This window comes from Triplophysa rosa, linkage group LG4 (genome assembly GCF_024868665.1).
Source record: "Triplophysa rosa linkage group LG4, Trosa_1v2, whole genome shotgun sequence".
In the NCBI taxonomy this organism is placed as follows: Eukaryota; Metazoa; Chordata; class Actinopteri; order Cypriniformes; family Nemacheilidae; genus Triplophysa; species Triplophysa rosa.
Genome location: NC_079893.1, coordinates 13,617,992 through 13,644,318, shown reverse-complemented (window position 1 = coordinate 13,644,318; position 26,327 = coordinate 13,617,992). Strand labels below are relative to the sequence as shown.

The 26,327-nt window shown below is 37.4% G+C and overlaps 1 protein-coding gene across 1 annotated transcript; it reads right to left on the bottom strand.

Annotated features, from left to right (window-relative positions):
* Window positions 1–280: 280 nt before the first annotated feature.
* plrg1 (pleiotropic regulator 1) lies at window positions 281–21,446 on the bottom strand. Its single transcript, XM_057332440.1, has 15 exons — window positions 21,336–21,446; window positions 21,056–21,162; window positions 20,808–20,944; window positions 20,644–20,697; window positions 16,312–16,405; window positions 16,025–16,115; window positions 15,726–15,824; window positions 14,560–14,652; window positions 2,757–2,906; window positions 2,492–2,593; window positions 2,278–2,380; window positions 2,015–2,123; window positions 1,685–1,824; window positions 1,113–1,306; window positions 281–874 (listed from the first exon to the last, which is right to left on the bottom strand). Exons 1-15 carry the CDS (start codon window positions 21,342–21,344, stop codon window positions 815–817), a joined length of 1,542 nt encoding a protein of 513 aa, XP_057188423.1. The 5' UTR covers window positions 21,345–21,446; the 3' UTR covers window positions 281–814.
* Between the last annotated feature and the right edge of the window lie 4,881 nt (window positions 21,447–26,327).

The following is a 26,327-nucleotide window of genomic DNA, read 5'->3' as shown; positions in this document are numbered from 1 at the left end:
AGTTTTAACAAGCACGACTTTCCCCTTTTTGTGGAGATCATATTTACAATAGTACAAATAAAAAGATTTCACTGTTATTTTATTCTTTACATTAACTAAACTGTAGTCTACACAGCTTTTAGAAGTGCTTTGACCTATTTCTCATGTGTTGCCCATTGTGCTAAAATTGACCTTTTATTTAAGAATTCATTTTTTTCTTTTTAAAACTAACCCTAACCCTAAACTAAATACAGGAATTGATGATGGTCAGTTAATAATAAGAAAACAGTTTGTTGTCTGGATTCCAGAGTTCTTTATTTTACAAAATTGTTGTAGCAAATGTCAGGTAATACAACATTTTTACAGACAAAATGTTATTTTTGCCTTTTAATGTTTTCTGAATTATTAAACATAAAACACTGAAGTAGAAAATAGTCAGATGTGGAGTTCAGTTATACCTGGCAAACATGTATGGTCATCATTAATATAACTGAATTCTAAAAGATGTACACGCACAAATGAAACGATACTTGTTTTATTTGGGTCTCTGCACATCTGAATCCTAATCCATTCCAACTTATTATGAAGAATTTATTGACAATCAAAATTAACAGTTGAAAGGACTGGCCTTGCACACACCAACACTTTTTGTTGTAATTTTCATATTGTTAAATGGGCAAATAGAAGCAGAATGCAACACCTTATGGAGAGTTGTTTCACAATTACTTAATTCATGAGTGTGACATTTACAATCATGCTACAAGCAAACAGCATATTGAAAATCATCTGACAATAAGTGTAAGCAAAATGAAAGGTTCCAAATAAAAATAAAAAACTAAAATCTTTTCCTCTTCAGAATCTCTGGTTTCCAATTAACGGGGTGGGATTCTTCAGTCTAAAAGAGAATAAAAACGTTAAAAAAATATCTACAGAAAAATAAAAAAACATCCACATTTTTAAAAACAAAATTCCTAAAAATTATTTGGTGCCATGCAAACAAATCATTATGAAGCATCTATGAATCATCTAGTTCATGAGGATTTTACTTTTCCCACTATATACAGAACTTTCTTAAGAGTTTTAATTATTATTCGATTCCGGTAAGCATTAGTAGTGAAGGGAGAGTGTCTTACTGCTGTGTCATCCTCCTTGTAGACTTTAATAGTTTTGTCTGCCTCTGCTGTTATGAGTCGACTCTCAGACTGATCGAACACACAGGCGAAGATTCCGGACTCACTGTCCAGAGAACCGGGCTGCACCGCAGCATGAATCCTCTGGAAGTTATAGCCAGTTCTCCAATCCCACATATGAATTGTGCCATTATCAGCTAATGTAATAAATTAGAAATTAAATTGTTCATGTTAGGAATGCAAGGGAAAAAATGTATAGGGTGACAGTAAAACAACAGGACACAACACAATAGTTCCTAATAGATCTATCAACATTACATATTATCTTCACATTGGTAGTCAGACATGACATTTCAAATGAACTCCTGATAAAAATTATACGACAAAAACATTCACACAAACCTTTTTATTAAAAGCACTGCCTAAACAAAACGCACAATACACAATTGACATTAAAAATGACAAAATAGCAAAAGAATGTGTTGGTAAATATCTATAGTGGGATGATGGTGGATACAATTGCAAAATATTTTTTAAAACTGGCTTTGTAACACAAAATGTGGGTTGTATTTTACCTCCTGACACCAGTACACCATCTGAATTGACAGCCAGCGTGTTGATGATGGCGTTATGTCCTGAAAGATTCTGGATGAAGTTTCCGTCAGGAAATTTCCATTGCTTAATGTTGTCAGGAGAACCAGATGCAAAAGTGTATCTGTAAAATGAAGAAAACTGTGTATATAACAACTCAAGAAAGCTTCTGTAAAATCACTTTTTTTTAAATTGAAAAAAATTGACTGGGATACCTTTATTGTGTTTACAAGTTTATTATTCTGTTTATGTTAGTAAGTTGTGCTTTTTATACAGAGCAACTTGTCATAAAACCATATCACATAGTAACTTACTGTCTGGGATGGAGCACCAATGCTCTGACTGATTTTTTGTGATTGGTCAGTGTGGCTCTTGTCTTGCCAGCAATCAGATCCCAGAGTCTAATGGTCGTGTCGTGACTGCCTAAAGGAGTAAAGCACATGGAAAACAGAAAACCATTAGTTAATTCCATGAAAAATGTCAAATCAACATGTTTGATGAAGATTTTTTTAAAGCACTTCTGCTAATTCTGTGTAACAAGATTTATAGGCAGCATCTGAATGACATGAATGCTTACCTGTAATCACCTGTGGCTCAGCACTTTGACATTTGACTGTAGCTACTGTGTTTGTGTGTCCAGTTAGGGTGTGGACATTCGCCTTGGTCCTGATATCCCAAACCTAGCACACACAAACAACATATCTACTACTTTGGTACAGCAGATTCATCGTAAACCATTATCATCAAGACAATTAAAAAACTGAGGCATGAGGGATTGCATGATGGCTTACTCTTGCAGTGGCATCTCGACTGCATGTCACCAGAACATCAATGGTAGGGTGGAGGTCAATGTCATAGACTGCACTCAGATGACCATGATAGTGTCTTATAACCTTATATTGGCAACAAAAAATACATATAACAACCGTCTGCATAGAAGAACATTAACCATTAACACAGCACATGCATTGTTGCAGAATATGACTGGAGACGCGATACATTTATATTTTTTGATATGTAAAATGAACATTTAAACGGATTACAAAAAGTTTATACCTTGTTATATTCTAGATCCCAGCATTTAACCTGTTTGTCCTCCCCACAGGAGAAGAGGTACGGGCTACGTGTGCTTACGGCCACACCTCTCACTGTGCTGATGTGACCCGTCAGAGACAATTTAAGCTTTCCACTGGCGAGATCCCAGATCTGTCATTACAGAACAAAGGATGCATTAATCCAAAAAGAACTTGAGGTACGGGGCTTCCCTTGTCGCAATGCTCGGAACGCCTGGAGACATGGAGGAGAAACTTGTTGTGGCTGTTTCGGGTTACCTAGCAACATACAAAAAACGCTGCGTCCTGCTCTTTTCAAAGAGTCACCAAAAGAGCAGCGCGGAGCGCCTCGCGTTTTCGAACATGAAAAGCACATTCTGTGTGATCGTACCTTAAGGCATCTATTTTATAGGGATGCACTGATATGTAAATTTTGGCCAATAATGATAACCGCTAATTCTTTAACATTGGAAGCCGATAACCGATATATTGGCCGATATACAGTATCTATATGGAGTATGCTTCCAGCTTTGCTACTGTTTGGACGCATTTACTAGCGCTCCGTGCTTTGCGCTTCTGCTTTTATGCTTTATTAAACACCAGCAGTTCAGTGCAGTGCTCAGACTAAACAATTAGGAACTAAAACCAAAGACTCTGGGAAATATTTCAAAACTTTTGGAATGCTCAGCAACCAGGATTTTTTCTAGGATAGTGGTTTGCTAACTTACTGCTGACAATTGAAACTCTTAAGGATAACTCCGCTGCCCACACTCAAACTGGTGTGAAAATGTCTTCTTTTGGATCAACAACCACCTGCTGCTAAAACTGCCACAAACTTCTACAAAAGATTGCAGTTCTCGAAACAAAGTTACTTTCGATACTGCCGTCTCTGCAGGAACACACAGCTGAGCCTCGCCGTGGACCCCCTCAGCATATAGCCGGTGAGTTCTGTGAACCCAGTACCAGGGTTTTTCCTGCATAGAGAAATTGGAGGCGGCCACCTCCGTCAAATGTCGTGCCGCCTCAGGCTCTCGCCAAAATTATGTTGCGAGTCTTCACAAGTAATGCTGCGTGCATTTAACAGACTGTCATTTGTAACTGCAGTTGCAACATTACGCCACAGTGGAGGCGTTGTTTCGTTATCAGCACACTGAGGCACTAAAAAGAGTTGCAGAACAAGAGCCAGCCTGTGTTTCACAGCTGTTTGTTTTGCATCCAAGTACGTTTAATTTCTTGATATTTATTAAATTAACATGACGCACATCATTGTAATGTCTTTAGCTGTGCAGTTGGATCGTTGAATCAGCGTATACTGTACACAGCGAGTTCGCCAGTATGAACGCACATTGCATTAAAAACGACTCGTACACGAATGACTCATTTGAACCGATTCATTTAAACTATTGAACTTTTCAGTCACTAGCAAATATAAGAAATCATTGAATCATTTAAAGTGAACCACAGAGAATGGAAGATGTGAATGAGCTTTGCTCATTTAGAAAGACTGGTTAATTCAGTTGGCTATTGTGGGCTGAAAAGTTAGTTGAAATGATAAAAAAGCTGTATTTGATTAAAAAAACATTTCTGTTTGGTTGAATAAAAGTAATGTTTTATTTAACTTAATAATTGTCATTTTTATCTAATTTTATTAGAACTTTTAATATGTCAAACTCAAAGTCACTCTGGTTAAGCCACTTAAAGGTACGGTAGGCCTTACGTGTGTGTGTCTGTGTACAAGATCAGGATGGCACCACCTCCACCTCATTTTGAGCCAGGAAAACCCTGAGTACTTCTCAACAGATTATAGTGAGCTCAGACAAACCTGTACAGATGCAAACAAAGGTAACCGAGGACACAAACCGTTGGCAGAAACAGGGCGCAAGACCTAAAGGTGCTCGTAATATTAGACTGTCACGAGTTTCACAAATTTCTGCATTAGCTTCATCTACCCCAGATATGGCTAAGACTCGACTAGACAATGTTGGTATTCTACCACCCCTTGTACATCTTGAAAATAGATTTGAGGCACTAATGAATATGGGTGAAGAATCCCCAAATGTGGTCAGGCAAAAATCAAAAGTGGACACTGCAGCTGGCAGACGCTCTGTGTCAAACAGGCAAAGGCACTCTGCTCAGAAAGCAGCCGAGCCCAATACTCTGATAGTGGGGGACTCTATTATCAGAAACCTTCGTAGCAGGGCTATACTTACATACTATTTCCCTCAAGCAATGATTGCTCATGTAAGCAAGGAACTGTCCAACATCCTGACACAACATAAGTCTGTAAATCGGATTGTCATACATGTGGGGAAAAATGATATTCGAAAAGAGCAGTCAGAGCTCTTAAAAAGGGATTTTAATGAACTCTTTGAAATGCTTGGAAAACTGAAAGTTCAGTCGTTCATCAATGGACCTCTCCCAGCTCGGGGAACAAATATGTTCTCTCGGCTACTCAGTCTGAACACATGGCTGCAAAAAACCTGTAACATGAGAGGACTGAACTTCATTGACAACTTTAATCTCTTTTGGAGTCAAAGACAACTTTTTACAACAGATGGCCTCCACCCAAACAAACTTGGTTCAAGAGTGCTAAAGGACAATATCCTCTTCTCCCTCCTTCACCCATCAGCAGAGTGTGCCAGTCCACTCCTGAATGGCACACATACACCTCAGTGACCCACCTCAGCAGTCGGATGGACATTTGGATAACACCACTCACGCCGTACCCTGCCCAGTGACATCACATCAGTTGGACGATGACGAAGACTCAACACTCAAGGACATTTCAGTGGATAACAACCGGGAGAGCCAAAACAACATACTTCAGTCTTCAGAAACACCAGACTCACAGCCCCTCTCACTACACACTCTCTCCCTCTCTCCCTCTCTCCTACATCATCTCTTTTGAGCTTCTCAGAGAAAATGGAGGAACTAGTGTTTGCTGGAACAAAACTCTCCCACTCTATTGTCGAGAGTCCACAAGTTTCAACTAAAAAGCGACGGGCCCCACAACCACCAAAGCCTCTGGGTCAACCTAGCCAACCTCCCTCTGAAAGAGCTCTCCGGCCTCTGCCACAACGCCAGGGATCACACAAACCCCCATCTGCTGGAGGTGGACTAAACAAGACTGCAAAGAGCACTGGTAACTGATATGAACTGGGTCCCCGCTATGATAACAGCAACAATCTCAAATATTTACAGAACAAGTGGGAACCCAGTGTTCCTTTAGTTTTCCCTATATCTGTCCTGATAAGTAAGCAAAAAACTAAGGCCCTTTCCAGTCGTATGGCAAACCCATCTAATCTACTACCTATTAGACGTCACTCTGAGAATGACAGGGGTAAAAAACAAAAAACAGTTACTATTAAATTAGCACTTTTAAACATTCGTTCACTAAAAAACAAATCCTTTTTGGTCAATGACCTCATCACCAGTAACAAACTGGACTTCATGTTTCTAAATGAAACTTGGTTAGATGATAGTTGTAGTGATACAATCCTCAATGAATCTGTCCCCCAAACTTTACTTTTATAAATGTTTGCAGAGCTATTAGGAGAGGTGGAGGAATAGCTGCTCTATTTAAAGATCTCTTTCAATGCAAGCAAGTGTTACTTGGTGACTACCTGTCCTTTGAATACTTGAGTATTGCTTTAAAAGGTGCACCACGCACTCTGTTTACAATTATGTACAGACCTCCCAAATACTCCTCAGTCTTTGTTGATGACTTTTCAGAACTGCTATCAGCTATTTCCTCAGAATTTGACTGCTTTGTTATTGCTGGAGATTTTAATATTCATTTAGACAAGACAGAAAACAACACTGCAAATGAACTCTTAAATGTTTTAAACACTTTTGATCTGATCCAGCATGTGCACGGTCCCACACACAATCGTGGACACACTCTGGATCTGCTCATTAGCAAAGGCCTAAACATTTCATCCACTATTATTAGAGATGTGGTGCTGTCTGATCATTTCTGTATTTTCTTTGATATATCAATCAGTCCTGCCACTAAAGATAGACCAGTCTCTGTAAAAAAGAGATTCATAAATGAGAACACCAATGAGCTATTTATGAATGCTATGTTTTTGTCACCAAGTATATCTGAAGACTCTATCGATGTTCTCCTCGATAACTTTAATGCAAAAGTAAAAAATGCTATCGATTCCATTGCTCCAGTAAAGGTCAAGGCGATAACTGGCAGGCATAAAGCACCCTGGAGAAACACACAAGCAGTACAAAGCATGAAAAGAACATGCAGAAAAGCTGAGCGTATGTGGCGAAAAACAAAACTTGAAGTTCACTATAACATCTATAAAGACAGTCTGCATGCCTTCAATGTTGACTTAGGCAAAGCTAAACAGAACTTTTTCTCTAACATTATAAACTGCAACTTAAATAACACTCGCACTCTTTTTGCAACTGTAGAGAGACTAACAAATCCCCTGAGTCAAGTTCCGAGGGAAATGCTGTCTGATGACAAATGCAATGAGTTAGCAACTTTTTTCCTTGAAAAGATCAATAATATCTGAATGGAAATCAGCAAAGCTCCATGCGGCAGTCAGGTCAGTCTGACTTCAGTACATCAGAAATTAGTAACTCTGTCAGAATTTCAGACAATTGATCACAAAACCTTGGAGGAAACGGTACAGCATCTTAAAGTGTCAACTTGCAGCCTTGACACACTTCCCACAACCTTTTCAAAAGAGTGTTTAACTGTTTGGAAGCAGATCTCCTAAAAATAGTAAATACCTCACTGCTCTCAGGAACTTTCCCAGAGTCCCTTAAAAATGTAGTTGTCAAACCTCTACTAAAAAAAGAGCAATCTAGACCAGTGGTTCCCAAACTTTTTGAAAGCAAGGCACCCCTTTGTAGTGTTTTCTTTCCCACGGCACCCCAGCCCTGATTAAACTAAATGTACATGCGTGCATACATATATAAAATTAAATCCAGATGAGCAAACAACAAATGAAGTATAAACAGCTGCATGAAGTTATTACAAATGCATTACAACGGACATTATATGAGGTGAAACAAATCATTTAAATTAACCATCTGTCATTTACAACTCGATGACACGTGTAAACAAATCTTATAGACTGATATGAACCATTTGCTGTATGTGGAAATCGTTAGAACAAAACACATTAGAATAAAGATTGATACTTAATTCTTTAAATAATAATAAACAACTCACATTACATTTTTCTTTAGGTTCTTATTTGCTTTGTTCAAACTTGACCTTACGACCTAAAAAGGAAACTTAAATACCTGTGCATGAAACTGTGTTATGGGTATTTTAATGTGATACATGTGCCTGCTTTTGGGAGCACAGCCTCTTGATACGGGGGTAGATTGTGGATCGTGCTCCACTGACAGGCGCTGCCTTTTTTGTTTTTCATGTACGCCAGGGATGAGAACACTAGCTCACACAAGTAGGAGGTTGAAAACGGCAACAACACACTTACGGCGCAGTCTGGCGGTTTCATATTAGCAGTTTTGGTGAGCACCCGGGTTCGATTAAGGTCAGAGTTCGGTTCGTTTGGTTGATGTGAAGGCTGTCTTCTGAACCCGGGTGCGCACCTGCGAAAGTGTACCCGAGTTCGCTTAAAAAGGGAGGTCTGGGTGCAGTTCACGTGAACTCCAGTACGCTTCGTTGCTGATATGAACGCAATCGTACCAAATCGGAGGAGGTCCTGGCTGCAGGATGCAGTACGGGGCGGTGCTACATATGGGGGCAGAGCTCCACGTGATGAAGTCACAATGTCCACAATGAACTTGATTGTCATTGATAAACAATTGAATAGTTCAGATGCAAAACCCTCTAAATGCCACATCATTAACTTGTGATGTTGAGAGAATGTTTTTTATACATAGCAGTTTGCTTCAAAAACGGCTAAATACCACATTCTGCCCTGTCGGAAATAAATGTTATTAATGGATAAAATGCTTGTTTAAAAGAAACGACATCTGATGGACTCTCCAATTATTAAAGATAAAAAAATAAGATCACTGTAATGAAACATGTTAACAAATCTGATAAAACTGACATTCTGTAGCCCACTTATTTCTGTTTGCTGATCCTTGGCATTGCAGGTTTTCCCCGTTTCTCCTTGGTAACATGCATAAAACAGTGTTAACCTAAGGGGAGTGTGAGAAATTGTTAAAGGAATGTACAAGTCAGTGCCCTTTCTGTAAGTACACCAGCATGCCACAGCTGATGTACTATCACATTAAAAATCACATTCAGATGGCAGTGATACATTCACTTTATTTAGTAAATCTGGTTAAAATACAGCAAAAAGCCACGGTGCATGCTGTTAATCTTATTATTTGTGACTAGAATGTATACAAAATTAATTTAACATTGGTTGATCTTTTGATCCTTTCAGATTTCATAGAGGACCCAGAAAGCTGTTTTACTTGCCAGTAATTGTATGTGTAGACACATATTTACACACAAGTAAATGTAATGCAAGTTGTTTATCGTTGTAATTTTATGTTGGTTATATATGCTTATGTTGTAGTATTTTTTTTAATCCTTCAATATTCATATACATTTTAATCATTTGTTGTAATTGAAATAAAGTGAATGATGTAATTCAGTAATTGTGTCTGCTTGTTTTTTTATAGACAAGGAATATTGAAGCTATGTTAGATAAATAATAAGCATGATTGTATAAAGGCAACACACTAATTGGCTATTAAAAATTATGGATGTATAAACCTAAAGAGAAACAATTTAAATGTTTTTGGACTGTTTTCTTAGAAATTTTCTTGCTTCACTTCAAAATAAAAATTAACATATTTATATGGAAACAGTAATAATGTTCAGTAGACTTTTGTCATTTTTCTTTTATCTTTATATTTCTCTAAAATTTTCTCTTAGAACATTCTGGAGGGCCCCGGATCACAGTTTGAAAATGCCTGGATTAAATAACTGTAATAGAAAGAAGTAGGATAATAAATGATAAATAAATTTTAATAATGATAAAAATATTAAATAAAAACAAGTAAAGGACGGTAAATAAATACATAGACAATGACATACTTTGTTAAATGAAAAATGAGAAACAAACTGTAAACAAAGACTTTGTAAAACACCACAAACTGCTACGGTAACCATATTCTAACCATAATATGTGTAGTAAAACCATCGTTATAAAAACAATTATCAATACACCCTAAACAGTCACTACACTTATTAACAGTTATGTTAGTTTTCGCAAAGGACAAGCCAAAATCAGAATCAAAATCAACCTAAAAGTAGTAGAAAGACTCTTGCTTACAATCTTAAAAATGAATGAAGTTTTTAATCATACCATTTATATTAATAAATAAATACAGAGTTTATATTACAATCGGTTTGAACGGCACCGCATGAAGTCGAACAATAATGTTTTTAACCTCAGTTCCTGGTTTCAACGTCATTTCCTGCTAACCAATGGGATGTGTTGAGGGCGGAGCTGTAGCACCGCCCCGTACTGCAGCCTGCAGCCAGGTGTACTTGCCAAATTACATATTATTTGGTTAAATTGTGCTTGTTTCACTCACTTTTCTGACGAGCGTGACTGACGCGCTCCAAGCAGAGAGCTGATGTCTCATTTCTGTGCGCCTTCAGCGTTCTTAAGAGCATTTGCAGTACATTCATAGACGAAAGTGCCATTATGTACTGAAGCTTTGGAAACAAAACATGTATAAAAGTGAAGCGAGCACTGTAATGCATTTTGCCGCCTTCTCCTGTGTCGTCGTTACAAGCGACAGGGTAAACAGCTGCAGGATTGATGACGCAAACGACCCCTGGTTCGGACCCAAAAATAATAATATGAACGCAGTCCAGCAGGGGCAGTGGGAGCAATCAATACCATAAAGGGAGCGGTTACTATGTGAACATAGGCAACCATGAATCTGACTGGACACTAGTGATGGGAAGTTCGAGTCATTTTTGCGATTCGGATGTTTGAATTTCGTTCAGCAAAATGAACAAATCTTTTTTCGAGTCATTTCGTTCATCTGAGCAAATTAAATTAATGTTGCATGTTAATAGCCAAATTACCCCATAACGTTTATGCTAGTTTTAATCAGATATATAATAAGAAATAACTTATATTGTAGTTAGGGACAAGTTATGAGAAATAGTTATTTAATTATTTCCTGACAGCATTTCTGTAAAGTTATGTATTTATAATTCATTAACAATTTTGGGTCACTCGGGTATGCAATAAGGTTTACAGGTTGTTGTTTTTTACTAAAAAGTCTCATGCAGTTTGCAAAGTATATAATAATAGGCTATTGAAATCATTTAAATGTGCAATTATTTAATAAGAGATCACTTGTGTTTTTTACTAAAACGTCTCGTGCAGTTTGCAAAGTATATAATAATAGGCTATTGAAATCATTTAAATGTGCAATTATTTAATAAGAGATCACTTGTGTAATATATGCATTAGACATAAACACTGACTTTACTAGTGTTGCTTATGTTTATATTTTGCCAGCACAGTTCTTATGCAAAATAGTTAGTTATTAAGATAAATTAAAAACACATGCAGAAATCCACAAGAAACATTTATGAATATACTGACAGAAAAAAGAACAGAACGGTACGTTTTAGAGAAGATGTTTATTGCACATATATTTTGATCATTTTATAATATTTCTTCCTATAATACAACATATAACACGTACACCATGCATTTGACTGATGATCTGGGAAGTGGTCACATAACGTTAAAGACTCGGACTCGAAGACTCCAGTACAGGCTGCAGGTTTGCCTGCGGAGCTACCATTTGATAAAAGAACAAAAGGGCTCGGACCCGATGACTCGAGAGACGAACTAATCATTTCTCTTTCCGGTATAAGGACTCGGACCCGATGACTCGAGAGACGAACTAATAATTTCTCTTTCAGGTATAAAAGGACTCAGACCTGATGACTCGAGAGACAAACTTCATTACGGTTTCTGGTACAATGTTGCACATGCGCGGTCAACACAAAATGAACGAGTCATTTTAAAGATTCGTTCAAAAAGAACGAATCGTTCGTGAACGACCCATCACTACTGGACACCCATGAGTGGTGGTGTTCCACAGGGCTCGATTCTTGCTCCGCTCCTCTTCAATTTGTATATGCTCCCACTTGGCCAAATAATGCAAAAAGTACGATGTAAGATGACACTCAGATCTACCTAGCCCTCTCACCCAATGACTACAGGCCTATTGACTCTCTTTGCCAGTGCATTGATGAAATGAACAGCTGGATGTGTCAAAACTTCCTTCAGTTAAATAAAAACAAAACTGAAGTCATTGTTTTTGGTAACAAGGATGAAACTAACAAGGTAAACTCATACCTTGACTTAAGAGGTCTAAAGACACAAAGTAAGGCAAAAAATCTTGGGTGTCATTTTAGAGTCTGACCTTAGTTTCAGCAGTCATGTCATGTCAAAGCAATAAGCAAATCAGCATACTACCATCTCAGAAACATAGCCAGAATCAGATGTTTTGTCTCAAACCAAGATTTAGAGAAACTAGTTAATGCTTTCATCACCAGCAGGGTGGATTACTGTAATGGACTCCTTACAGGTCTTCCCAAAAAGACCATCAGACAGCTGCAGCTCATACAGAATGCTGCTGCCAGGATTCTGACCAAATCCAAAAAATCTGAGCATATCACTCCAATCCTCAGGTCCTTACACTGGTTACCAGTTACTTTTAGAATTAACTTCAAAGTATTATTAATTGTCTATAAATCACTCATTGGTCTAGGACCTAAATACATTTCAGATATGCTTATTGAATATAAACCAAACAGACTTCTCAGATCATTAGGATCAAGTCAGTTAGAGATAACAAGGGTTCACTCCAAACAAGGCGAGTCAGCGTTTAGCCATTACGCCACCCATAGCTGGAATCTGCTTCCAGACGACGTCAGATGTTCACCAACAGTAGCTACTTTTAAATCCAGATTAAAAACACACCTGTTTAGCTGTGCTTTTACAACCTGAGCACTGTACTGGTTTACATCAACTGCACTTCTATTTCTAATTTCTTTTTCTTTTGCTCTTATTCTTTTTATATATACACTCACATTTTTAAACAATTTTATTGCTGTTTTATTGTCTCTTAAAATCTAAAGTATTTGTGATCTTAAATCATTTGCATTTTATAGATACATCTTATTTCTCTGTCAATCATTTTATGTAAAGCACTTTGAATTGCCCTTGTGTATGAAATGTGCTATATAAATAAACTTGCCTTGCCTTGCCTTGCCTAAATATTAATATAAAATTCCCTAAGACTGAAACAAAATGCAAAACGTGCCTGCTTTTGTTTGAAAACATTCACTGTAGAAAACAAGGTAACCATTAGTTCTCTTTTCCCCCTGAAAATCATGTACCAAGCCTACTTTACACTAGTTAATGATTCTTTAACCTGCAAACTTTTCTGGTGTATATTTGGTAACACTTTACAACAAGGTGCTGTTTGTCAACAATTCGTTTATGCATTAGCTAACTTAGACTAACAAGGAACAATACTTCTAAAGCATTTATTAATATTAATTCATGTTAATTTCAGCATTTACTAATACATTATTAAAATCAAACATTGTCACTGTTAACATTAGTTAATGCACCATGAATTAACATGAATAACTGTATTGACAAACTAAAATGAACAAGAATCAATAAATGCTGAAAAACTAAATTGTTCATTGTTAGCTAATGGTATCTAATGTATTTCCTAATGTTAACTAATAGCACCTTATTGTAAAGTGTTACCATATTTTTTTTAATAAACAAATTATAGATGTTCTTCCAGAGCAACCCAGAAAAATGTTCTTAATAGCCACATGTCTAACAGGTCTCCAGACAGAAAGCATTCAGACAGCAATCTGATTTAAACAATATGCTTTTGTTCCTATAATGTACACATTCATAAATACTGTATCTACATGCTGTACCTACATCAACAATGTTTTGCTGATAGCAGTAAGTGAATGACCATTACAGAAAGGGTACTGTACTGTATTTTAACTGAGCAGCGTGCAGCTGAAGAAGTTTAACCAGAGGAAATGATTTAGGATTTATCGGCTAAAATATATCTGACTAAATTTTATTATCGACCGATACCGATAATTTATCGTGCATCCCTACTATTTTACACTGATCTGATTTACTGAGGTGATAAGTCTATACACGCAAAATGAGTCACTTTAATTCTGTGGAACAAACCAAGGGGAAAACTCCAGTTTACGGCAGATTTTTACTTCTGCGTCAGACTTACGCCATAACCTCTACGCTGCAGGCAACGCGCCGGTTTTCTTTATACATTGTCCTCATCGACAAGCAATAGACACTAGGCGTCAGTGTCCACAGGCGTGTTGCTTTTGTAACCAAGAGCCGAAGGGGTTCGTTGTGTACGCTGTCTGAGAAGCATTTAGCAGTGATAGCAGCAAACAAAACTTAATTTATTTAGATAATTCGGAAATGCGCATGAGTAAATCCGACGCTATCGCAGAGTTTTTTGACCTGAAGGGAGGGGGTTCAAGCAGACCAATCACAGCGCTTGTGGTCCGTGTCGCATTGACGAGCAGTTACATTTTTAGAGAGGTGCACGTCAGGTCAGCAATTGGATACGAAGTAAAAGTAAAATGTAAAAACTTTCATTTAAACAAATTAATCTTTCATAAAACTTTTTATTTACTGCCAAGGACAGCTTGTTTTAAATATTGCCAAAAGGATATCTGTCTTATTTGGGGAAATAGTCTTAACTTACACTGAAGACTTATGTCTGTTCGTATAGCTCACCTTTATAGTTCTGTCTGCTGATCCAGTCACAAACCACTGGTTACCAGGCTCCACTGCTATAGATCTGACCCAACCAAGATGCCCACTGATGACCTGAGAGGCACAATAGGACAAGATCAGTATTACGAACTGGAAACAATGTCCACTCAAACACTGCTATTGTAAACGGTAAACACATTGTAAACCAAGTATTTTTACATGTGAAGATTTATGGTCTTCAAAAAGAGCGTCCTTTTTACCAGCATGCAAAATACACAAAGAACAAGAGTTTTCCATTCATTAGCAAAGGAATGATATGAGGGTCAAAGATGTTAACACATCCACATCAAAAGAAATTTACAAAAGTGATTTTATGTCTATAGAAAGCACATTAAATGTTAGTAAAATGTCTACTTTATGGTTTCAACTACGTTTTTGGAGAATAAAATGTCAACATTTGGTTGAAATAATGTTACATTGTCATTCAGTGTAACACAATATTTATGTACAAATTCAAACAACATGCTTTTTCTGACTTGTACACATAAGGGAGCATATTACATTTTATTGTGCTCTAAATGAGTAAAAATTATTATTGACAAATGGGCAAAACCTAGGGTAGTGGCAAATTTTAAAAATGTAAAATTACAACTAATTAGCATTTGGGTGAAAGTAACTAGTCTTTTAGGCCCAGTTTCACAGACACGGCTTAGCTTAAGCCAGGACCATGCCTTAGTTGAATTAAGATATTTATGTCGCTTTTACGAAGAATACATTACTGGTGAGCATCTTGAGACAAAACAATGGCACTGATATATTTTAAGATATTTCTGGGCAAGATATATTCAGTTAAGACAGGTCACATATTCCTTTTAGTCTGAGACTAGCCTTAAGCCTTGTCTGTGAAACCGGGCCTTAATGTCATAAATTGATTTTTGTTGTAAATATGCCTGACAAGATTGTTACACTGAATGACACTTTAGTGGGCGTCTTCTGTAAATCAGGGAAAAATGTATGATATTTATTTTTTGCACAGAAAAACAAAAACGCAATTAAATTAAACAGAAAACTTTCTAAGCCAACAATTTAAAGCAGTATTACACTGTTTTTATGCCTAAACCCTTTCTCGTCTTTGACACACGAAGAAACGTGCTGAACAACTCTGAAAAAGATTGCAGTGCGCTTACTCTGAAGAGTTTCCATGGTGGATGCCACTGAGGTTTGGGCATCGTAGGAGCTTTTCTTGGCACGAGCACAGTATTCCTGGTGCCTCCTTCTACAAGAGACTGCCAGGGAGCGAAAAACAAATGTAATACATAATTAAAACAACATCCAAGTACATAATTAACTACACAATGTGATGTACAATGAGAAGATTACAATAGCCTGCTAATATATAAAACAACATGTGACAAAATAAGTGGAATTAAAACCTAAAAAGCTTTTAAGGGACAGAATCGCAATTTAGGATATAGGAGGTGCTTACCAGTGCGTGTTGTGGAGGCTGAGATCTCTCTGCACCTCCCGCATGTCTGTGAATATCTGCCACACTGGCTGCAGTTCGACTTGCATCTTGCCTGCAGAACAAAAAATTACATTTGAAACATTAATCTACCAATACAGGGCTGAAAGGAAACTTACAAAACATCTTATTTTGAAAAACTATTTTTGAACATCCTAGTTTAATTTCATAGATATGACCGACAGGAACTGAAGCTTCCTTTTTTTTTGAAAGAGAGAAAACAGAAATTTGAGATGTGTGTTTGCATGTACCTTGCTTGAGACGGAGGAAGGGCAAGAGCCATGGAGTGAACACTTGCTTCGCTGGGCATCTTCTGCATCAGTGTGTCGGCAGTGAGTGCAACTCCTGATGACATTACAAATAAATTAAATTAGACCTCTGAAGAATAATATTTTAAGCAATGCATTTAAAATTATATTATATTTTGAGAGCCCGACACCATACATTTGTCAGTGGCAGAATCAGGGATGTGATTTTCCATATAAATACGGATTTCCGTATTTTTTGACCTTGCTGGGATCACCCGCGTAAATTGCATACATTCGATTTACTTTAATTCGTGGCGGGATTGGGGATGTGCACGTGGTAATCATTCAGCCGGCCAACAGGATCATTTCTACGCTCTCTACGTCATGCACACGCTTGTTATAAATGCTGAGCGACCGCTTCATTCAGAAGAACATCATTTTGGGAGTTATCTTTATGTTTCCAGAGAGTCCAAACAGACTAATAGAAGCCAAACACGGCTGTTTTGGTACTCAAAAATGTGTGGTGTCATTTTTAATTAAGTGGGGAACTGAACAGCGTTTTGTAATTTATACAGAAAATCCTGAGTCTGGAAGTTGAGACGTCTATATGATATGATTTAACATTAAAACATGATCTATATACAGAGACTAAAATAGGCCATTCTGTGATTTGATGGCTTGAAACTATACAAATGGCAACTATACAAATGGCCGATCTAGTCACTGTAATATAATCGCGTTCAAGTCTCTACTTAAAACATACATTTAAATGATCTAAAACCGCTACATGCAGCGTTTGCCCGCAGTATGAATGACGTAGATGCGCCATCTAGTGGCTGTGTATGGAAGTCTCTTGAGGCCACAATATTCTTTACTTTTTGTTCAATTATTGTTAGAGGAATACAATTTAAAGTAGGCCTAGTATAAACAACTCAAGGGCCATTTGTAAATGCCATCTTATTTGACATTAGCATAATATATTTGCACAAACCTATTTTATTAAATATTGTTTAGGTGACTGTTAAAGCCACAATATGGAAGAATTTTGTTATGAAATATGCAAAAATCACTTGCACAGTGTGATATATTTCATGCAGTTGTGTACTTACATTTAGGGCTGCAACAACTAATCGATAATAATCGATAATGAAATTCGTTGTCAACGAATTTCATTATCGATTAGTTGGTCTGTGACGTCACTTGCGAGCTGCGCAGTTATAAATCAAGCGCATCTTCTTCCCTTTTAAAATTACCGTTTTAGATGTGTCTCTCTGTGCAGCATGAGCTGCACAGTTTTAAAGTCAGATGTGGTTCTCCGTGGATGCGTCTCTTCGTGCAGCGCGAGATGCGCAGTTTAAAAGTCACACGTTTCTCTCCATGCTGCGCGAGATGCGCAGTTTAAAAGTCACACTTGTCTCTCCGTGCTGCGCGAGATGCGCAGTTTAAAAGTCACACTTGTCTCTCCATGCAGCACGAGTGACGCAGTTTTAAAGTCAGACATGTTTTGCATGCATCTCTTCAAGCTGCGCAGTTTTAAAGTTTAAAGGGGAGAGGTGTTTTAAATGACACAATTAAAGATTATATTAGTAAAACCCAATTTGTGGCGTTTGCACTTTGCAAAGTACATAATAGGCTAAATACCCTGATTTGGTGGTTTATTTAGTTCAGAGGTGGGTAACGAAGTACATTTACTTGAGTACTGTACTTAAGTACACTTTTTGAGTATTTGTACTTAAGTATTACTTTTTCTGTTTACTTTTTACTGTACTTACTGTACACTACATTTGAATGACAAATATCTCACTTTTCATGGCACAAAAAAATGATTTCCTTGGCCGACCCTCCCCTCGCTCCCATGTTTGGGAGAGACTATTGTCAGTTGCTTCTAATATGACACACCTGAATCAACTCACCAGGTGTGTTAATTATGGAGACATTCACAACATTTTGGGAGAAGGCTAATGAGTTCAGTTGTGTATACTTTTCCCATATCTGAGTTACTTATTATAAGCAAAAGATGTAATTACATTTCATCTGATTAATCGATTAATCGAAAAAATAATCGACCAACCAATCGATTATCAAAATAATCGTTAGTTGCAGCCCTACTTACATTATCCCAAATGTTCCCAAGAATGTGCAAATCCAGAGAAATTTCAATTTAAAATAATGGCCCGTCCCTTGTATTTGTCGCATATTAGTGACTTAATATCCGGTGCTCTGCACTACCCTCAGTTTCCAGCTGTAGAAACTATGGCAACACGCAAATGCAGAAGTGGTTACAGCATCTGGGACGCAGCATCTGTTGTTCTGTTATTATGGATCACAATTAGGGCTGCAACTAACGATTATTTTAATGATCGATTAGTTGGGAGATTTTTTTTTCCATTAACCGGATATAAATGTAATTACATCTTTTGCTTATAATAAGTAAATCAGATATGGGAAAAGTATACACAACTGAACTCATTAGCCTTCTCCCAAAATGTTGTGAATGTCTCCATAATTAACACACCTGGTGAGTTGATTCATGTGTGTCATATTAGAAGCAACTGACAATAGTCTCTCCCAAACGTGGGAGAAATATTTTTTTTGTGCCATGAAAAGTGAGATATTTGTCATTCAAATGTAGTGAAGTACAGTAAAAAGTAAACAGAAAAAGTAATACTTAAGTACAAATACACAAAAAGTGTACTTAAGTTCAGTACTCAAGTAAATGTACTTCGTTACCCACCTCTGAACTAAATAAACCACCAAATCAGTGTATTTAGCCTAATATGTACTTTGCAAAGTGCAAACGCCACAAATTGAGTTTTACTAATATAATCTTTAATTTTGTCATTTAAACACCTCTCCCTTTTAAACTTTAAAACTGCGCAGCTTGAAGAGATGCATGTAAAACACGTCTGACTTTAAAACTGCACACCTCGCGCTGCACGGAGAGACGCATGCACCGAGAGACACGTCTGACTTTAAAACTGCGCAACTTGTGCCGCACGGAGAGACACAACCATGGAGAGACACGTGTGACTTTAAAACTGCACACCTCGCGCTGCACGGAGAGACGCATGCACCGAGAGACACGTCTGACTTTAAAACTGCGCAACTTGTGCCGCACGGAGAGACACAACCATGGAGAGACACGTGTGACTTTAAAACTGCACACCTCGCGCTGCACGGAGAGACGCATGCACCGAGAGACACGTCTGACTTTAAAACTGCGCAACTTGTGCTGCACGGAGAGACGCAACCATGGAGAGACACGTGTGACTTTAAAACTGCACACCTCGCGCTGCACGGAGAGACGCATGCACCGAGAGACGTCTGACTTTAAAACTGCGCAACTTGTGCTGCACGGAGAGACACAACCATGGAGAGACACGTGTGACTTTAAAACTGCGCACCTCGCGCTGCACGGAGAGACACGTCTGACTTTAAAACTGCGCAGCTCATGCTGCACGGAGAGACACATCTAAAATGGTAACTTTAAAAGGTAAGAAGACGTGCTTGATTTATAACTGCGTGACGTCACAAACCAACTAATCGATAATGACATTCGTTGACAACGAATTTCATTATCGATTATTATCCATTTTATTGACTAGTTGTTGTAGCCCTAACCACAATTACTCTTTGGCGAGTAAAGGAAACCCCAAAAAAGAGTAAACGTAGGCCAAATGAGGCAAGCAGGCTTATGGACAAACGAAGAAATAAAAAAGGGATTCATATCCTTTTTAATATTAATAAAAGCGTTTTCTAAATGGAGAGAGCTTCGCGACCAACTTGGACTTGACACAGACTCCAATAATTCATTACCTCGTCCGTGAACATGATGTGCGATCTCCATACGCCTCTGGATGGTGAAAACAACATGTCCCATAATTCCACTCTCCTACATAACGTCATTTAGCTTCGCCCTTTTGTTGTTTCGAAAGTGCACCATCTAGCAATCCAAATATTCCATATTGTAGCTTTAAACTAATAAACATTTGATTCCCTTAATGGGACTAGGTGTTATAAAAATCCCACTATTTCAGCACAGTTGAATTTCCCAATAGGACATTCCCACGCCTTATGCGTGACAGGGGGAAGCAGTCAAGAACAGATGGAATTGGAAAATTATAATAGTTTGTTTTTGTGTTGCTAAGTGAAAAATATCTATTTTTGGCAAACAGTTTCCTGTTTTTAATCATGTAACATTTAATTAGTAACATTAAAGACCATTTTTGGGGGGGATTGGGGTTGGGCGAGGGTGCGTGAGGTCTTCCTTCTTTTTTGTCCTTGGCTGATCAGTGATCACATGCCTGCAGAATATAAATGCTACCTGGGTCTTACCTGGAGCAGAAGGATATGGATGTGTTCCTGTCACCATGTAATCTGGAGTAGAATCTGCATTGAAGCAATATGTTATTATGCATTGTTGGGCTGGTTAATCACTTAAAAATCATTAATGTATCAAAACTTTGGTTTGTGTGTAGTACTACATGAAAGAGAAGTACCTGGCAGGGAATATCCTGGCTGGCCATATGGGTCAGAAGCGTGGAGTGGCCCTTTATCTCTCCCCTCTTTCAGTACTGGCATGTGTAACACAGGTCCATACTCTGTTCGCATCTTTACTGCCATCTTCATCTTGTAGCTATAGAATATGTGAGGTGAAAGAAAGAAATCATATAAGAACCTAAAGGACCAACGAAGTTCGTCGTCTTATAGGTAATATCACTACTATTTCTTATTCGCGACCGTTTACCTCTGCTCGTCCAGCGCTATTTGTTTGGCATGATCCGACACAAACATATCATGAGTCCTCTTTAACGATCGAAACACAAGCGTGTGCACTGAGTGCTTCTGTACATCCTGTAGAAATAAAACAAAACACACAATCAATCTGTATCCGTTCAGGCAGAAATGTGATAACACACACGAGCACACATGGGCTGAAATAAAGCGCGCCATCATTCCTAAACTCGTTGTTATGTAACGTTACTCAAACAACTAATATGAACACCCGTTAATCAAAGCTCAGTTACCTCAGTCATGTTCGCTTTAACTCCTTAAACACGATTGCGGCGATTAAACTGAAATATAAAAACTTCACACACCAAACAATCACAAACCAGCCCGGATGTAAAACAGCAAGACTTCCGGAGAAGAACACGCAACTTCTGGTAGAGCGGAAGTCAGAAGGACGCTTTGGCCAGTTTACATAAAAATGATAAAGTAATGTTTACACGAGAACAAAGTTGATGGTTGGTATGTATAGAAGGTATGGTAAAAAATTGGTAAGAAATAGAAGTGGACGGGACACCTTTCTTAAAAGCACACTCATGGGACTTTTATATGTAAAAGTTTATTCATCCACATGCCGACTATTACTTTATAATTGAGTGATAATGTATTTATAGTTAATTATACTTACTAATTAATTAATTTTGGGATTATAAACCAAATGTTAGCGCATTCATGAAAGATCTTCATCCAACCCCTGTGATATTTTTACAGTAAATCAGATGTTTCAAAGATTAAAAACGTTTCAGCTCGCAAAAAAATATATTTAGAATAATAATAAGAAAATATTATGGCTAATTTGTATTACCAGAACAAGATATCCGTCGGTCTGTGATAGGTCGTTAAACGCATACACGCTTGTAATGTGTCTGTACTTGTTCGTGCCAGCAGGTGGGACTGTTGTGAACAAACAGATTAATTTACTGGAAGAGCTGGTGAAGTAATAGAATAAAACTTTTCTGCGAAATCAACATCTTATTTCTATATAATTGATTAATCATCTTTACATAGCATCTTTGTAATGTGACGGAATTAAATAACTTTCATGGAGTACAGATTACTTAACCAGCAAGGGGGATAACTTTCCTTTTGCTTTTTTGACCTGTCCGAACAGGTTGTAAAATTGGTTGTATGCTTGCTAACATCTTATTACTACCATCTTATGTGTGCAGGGATCTCGATTGTCAAGATAGTTAACTAAGTATTAGCCTACTAAAACAACATATCGAGGACATGTCATTACTAATGAATTTAATGATGATGACGAAGACATGTATCATGTGAGTTCTCAGGGGGGCCTATCTATTCTGAGCCTATAAACGCTCCTGCTTCTCATGGAAAAACATGGACAAAATAAAAGAATAATGTCTTTGGTATTTTATGTCAATTTCTGCCATCTTTAAACTATGAAATAAAATACATCATGCATTTGAAAAGTATACTCTTTAAAAAAATGGTTCTTGGGCTTGTAACAATAGCAGAAGCCTTTTTGGTGCTATATAGAACCCTTTAAATTCCATAAAGAACCTTACCATGAAAAGTGCTGTGTAGAACCTCAGTGGTGCTGTAAAGAACCCTTTTATTATCAGAAGACAGGAGGAGTTTTATTTTGTTATTTTTAATTAATTAATTAATTTATGTATGATATTTATTTATTTATTATCATCGTTATTTATTCTGTTATCTACGATTCTTTTTTTTGCAGTTTAAAACAAGAAATGTAAACATCATGTAAACCAAATAATACTTTCATTTCCTACTACTCAGAACATAAAACATATGCATTGCAATATATTTATACATATTAACATTGTGTTCCTTTCACAATTTTGTATTGTTGCAAAGCAGCTTTACAGAAAAAAAATATATACGTTTTTAGCGCATTTAAGCTCAAAAGCAGTAGAAGTGTAATAAAAAACTGTATAGGTTACATGTAAATTATAACTATAAAATTATAAAAAAATACATTACAATTTGAAGTTATCTGAGCTACAAGTTTATAAAGCAAGCAATCCAACCAGGCAGTCAGACAGGCAGTAAAATGATGACATCATGTATTGTTTACTGTGTTAAGTGGCAGATACATCCATTGTTTTTGTGTGTGATTATTGTAAGGCACCACCCACTGGTCCAATGACGGTATCCAGAGGCGTGGTGAAGGCTTCACACGTGTTCTTGTCTTCCTTTGTTTAGTGAAACAGTATTTGAATGAAAGCATATTTCATTTAATTACCTCTATTTTATCTGACTGCAATTTAATAATATCTCGACTTCTCATTTAGTTTACATTGAACTTTTATCATTAATAATTGTGAAATTTGGATGGATGTCTGATTCCTCTGTTTTATTCTAAATTACACTCCTTCATCCGATTCTCAATGTCGCTTAGAGTCTCGCGCCGGCCGTTATACGCGCACAAACTCGCCAGTCTTGGTCACTGCCAGAGGTTTCTATGACTAGTAATACTCAGATGGCCGTCTCCAACCAGCACTTCCTGAAACATTATATGATCTAGTCCCCTTAGACTATGACAACTTAATTAAAGTAATGATTATTTCCAGCCAGAGGTCATGACCACTCCATAGAGATAAATAGACCAATCTTACTTCCTCTGACGGTAGCTTTATATAATCATGCCATAGTTTCCTATGTACACTTAGTTAGAATAATATTACAATAACCAGAGGTTTTGGTGACTTGCCCTATTTAGATTGGTCAGACAACCTATGTGCTGTTCTAAACGGAAACGATAGCCCCTACGGTCTAATTACACTTAAACTAATGCCAAGTTAGCCGGAGCTCTAGAATCTCAGCTGGCATGCCCAATGCTCCACCTAATACAGGATTCTAGTCCGTCACTAACCTGAACGTAGATTTGCGGTAACAAAGGATATAGCGTGATCTACTAAAGTTTATAAACTCAGAACAATATAGAATGAATTCAAACATAACAATTTATTAGCCAGGTAAGGGAAGCATAATTCAAAATCCAATTCAAGGTTCAATTCAATAATCAATGGCAATCAATATAATTCAATAACAAATAATAGAAAATCATAAGAAATAAAGCAAAGAGAAGTTCAATGTTGCATACCTGGCAAGAGACGACACACAGGAATTTGTGCGGGAGATCTGGCTACAGATTCGCCGATATTTTTGTCAACCTCCCTTAAATACCAAACCTTAACAAAGCATTATGTAAATATTCTTTAGAGTTAGGAATTTGGCTGTGATTGGGTCTTGTGATCCCTGGGGCTGTATTTAATCTGCATACAGTAGGTGATTGGTGAAAGTCACCAAATGTGTGAGAAATGTTCCAGCACTGAGGGAAGTTTGCTAAATTCTTACAAAACTTTGTCATTACATTGTTGTTATGGGAATGAGACCATTGTACCAGTTGCACTGAGACCGTTTGGATGATACCAAACATATGTTTTTTGTGTATGTGCCGTGTTCTTTTCTTGTGTAGCTTTTGGGTGTCCTGCGTTGAGTGAGAGGGGAGGAAAGGAACAGTTGGGGGTGCAGGGTGAGGTCTGCATTTGTGATTCACTGATATGTGTCGTTTGAGATGTAGATGTCATCTCAGTAGGGAGTTTGCTGTACTAGAGGGAGTCTGTTGTTTCTCAAAGGAAGGTATCCTTTTGGCTCAGGTCTCTCACTGTACTGAGAGATGCTCGCTGTCCTTTTCCCGAGAAGATGATCTTTGATTTTGCGTTGTTCTTTCAGGAAGGGGCGCCCTTTTGGCCTAGGTTCCCCACTGTGCTTAGAAATGTTATTTGTTTCTCAGGAGAAGAAGAATCTCTTGGCTCCGACCTTACATTATGATGTTGAGTTTCTGGCTAAATAGAAGTAGGATCTGGCAGTGTGTTGTATCATGGGGCTCAAATCAGCAGGCCATAATCACAGATTCCCACCACTGTCCGGCTATGGCTGTGGTCATCATCATTGAGAATTAGGTCAAACCAGAGCTGTGTCTGTCAGTCGGATGTTTTCAGGAGCCTGAAGATGAGACATAGAGACGAAACAAGATGATTTTAGTGTGGATGCCACTCACATATGTAAAAATTATGACTTGATAGAAGTTTGATTAAGCTGACTCCTGCTGTATAAACATGTTTATTCAGGTAATAAAGATAATGTTTGGCTAAAGATTCATTCCTAAATTTTGTTGACTTACTTGGGAATGTCACTGAATTTGCCTCAACCATTAAGTCAAAGTCAGACCTGCAGCTGTCCAGCTGTGAGTTTGACTTATTATTCACCTAAAACAGAGACAAGTACATGTGCTATAAGAGCACACACAAGTTCCATTTCCAGAATGACTTACATAAAATTCAGTAAATTACTATAACTTTTGTGTATAGGAAGGGTATAAACTTTAAAAGAGCTGAATGAAGGCTTGGTTAGCAATGTGAGAAATACCCATCTCTTCCAAGTTTACTCCCAACACAAGCTCCCAACTCTGAAATATTCCTAAATATCCAAAATAATTGTTAAATTAGATTCCCATAAATTATCTAACCATAAAATCAAATTAATAATTAAATAAACATAAAATACAGTATATTATCAAAAACAGTCTGAAGCTTACCTGTGTGTCAGTCTGCAGGAACCTCAGCAGGATTGATAAATCAGAACTTTGATGCAGGACAAACAACCAATCAGGAGGCAGCTTCTAAATAACTGATTTAATTTAAACTGAAAAAGGCTGGAATGAAGAACCCTTTCCCAATACAAAGAACCATTTCAGCAGAAAAAGGGTTCTTCAGAAGACATGGTTCTACTTCTAAATAGAACCTTTAGCATCAACAAAGAGTGTGCTATAGGGTTACATTGTGCATGACACCCATATTTTTCATGTTAATGATTATTTATAAATAGCCTACCTGGATGGTCTACCCCAGAGAAGAAACATTTCAACTGTTAGACAAATAGTGAGTGTGATATTATAAAGACAACATATTGTTTGTAGAAATTAAACTGTAACAGTATTTAGTAGACTTAAAAAAATTTTTGCTGTCTTTTGTTTAAAAAAATGTTTTTGGGGACCCCTTAGATTAGAACATTCTGGAGGACCCCTAGATGTAAAAACCCCTGATCTTCCCTGCGTTCTCTGAGCTCCTAAGTACTCAGCGAATATACAGTATATGAATCAAATAGGTTTCTGTGACTATTACTATTTTACATATTATGAAAAAAATTCTAATGAATTCTAATTCTAATTGGGTTGAGTG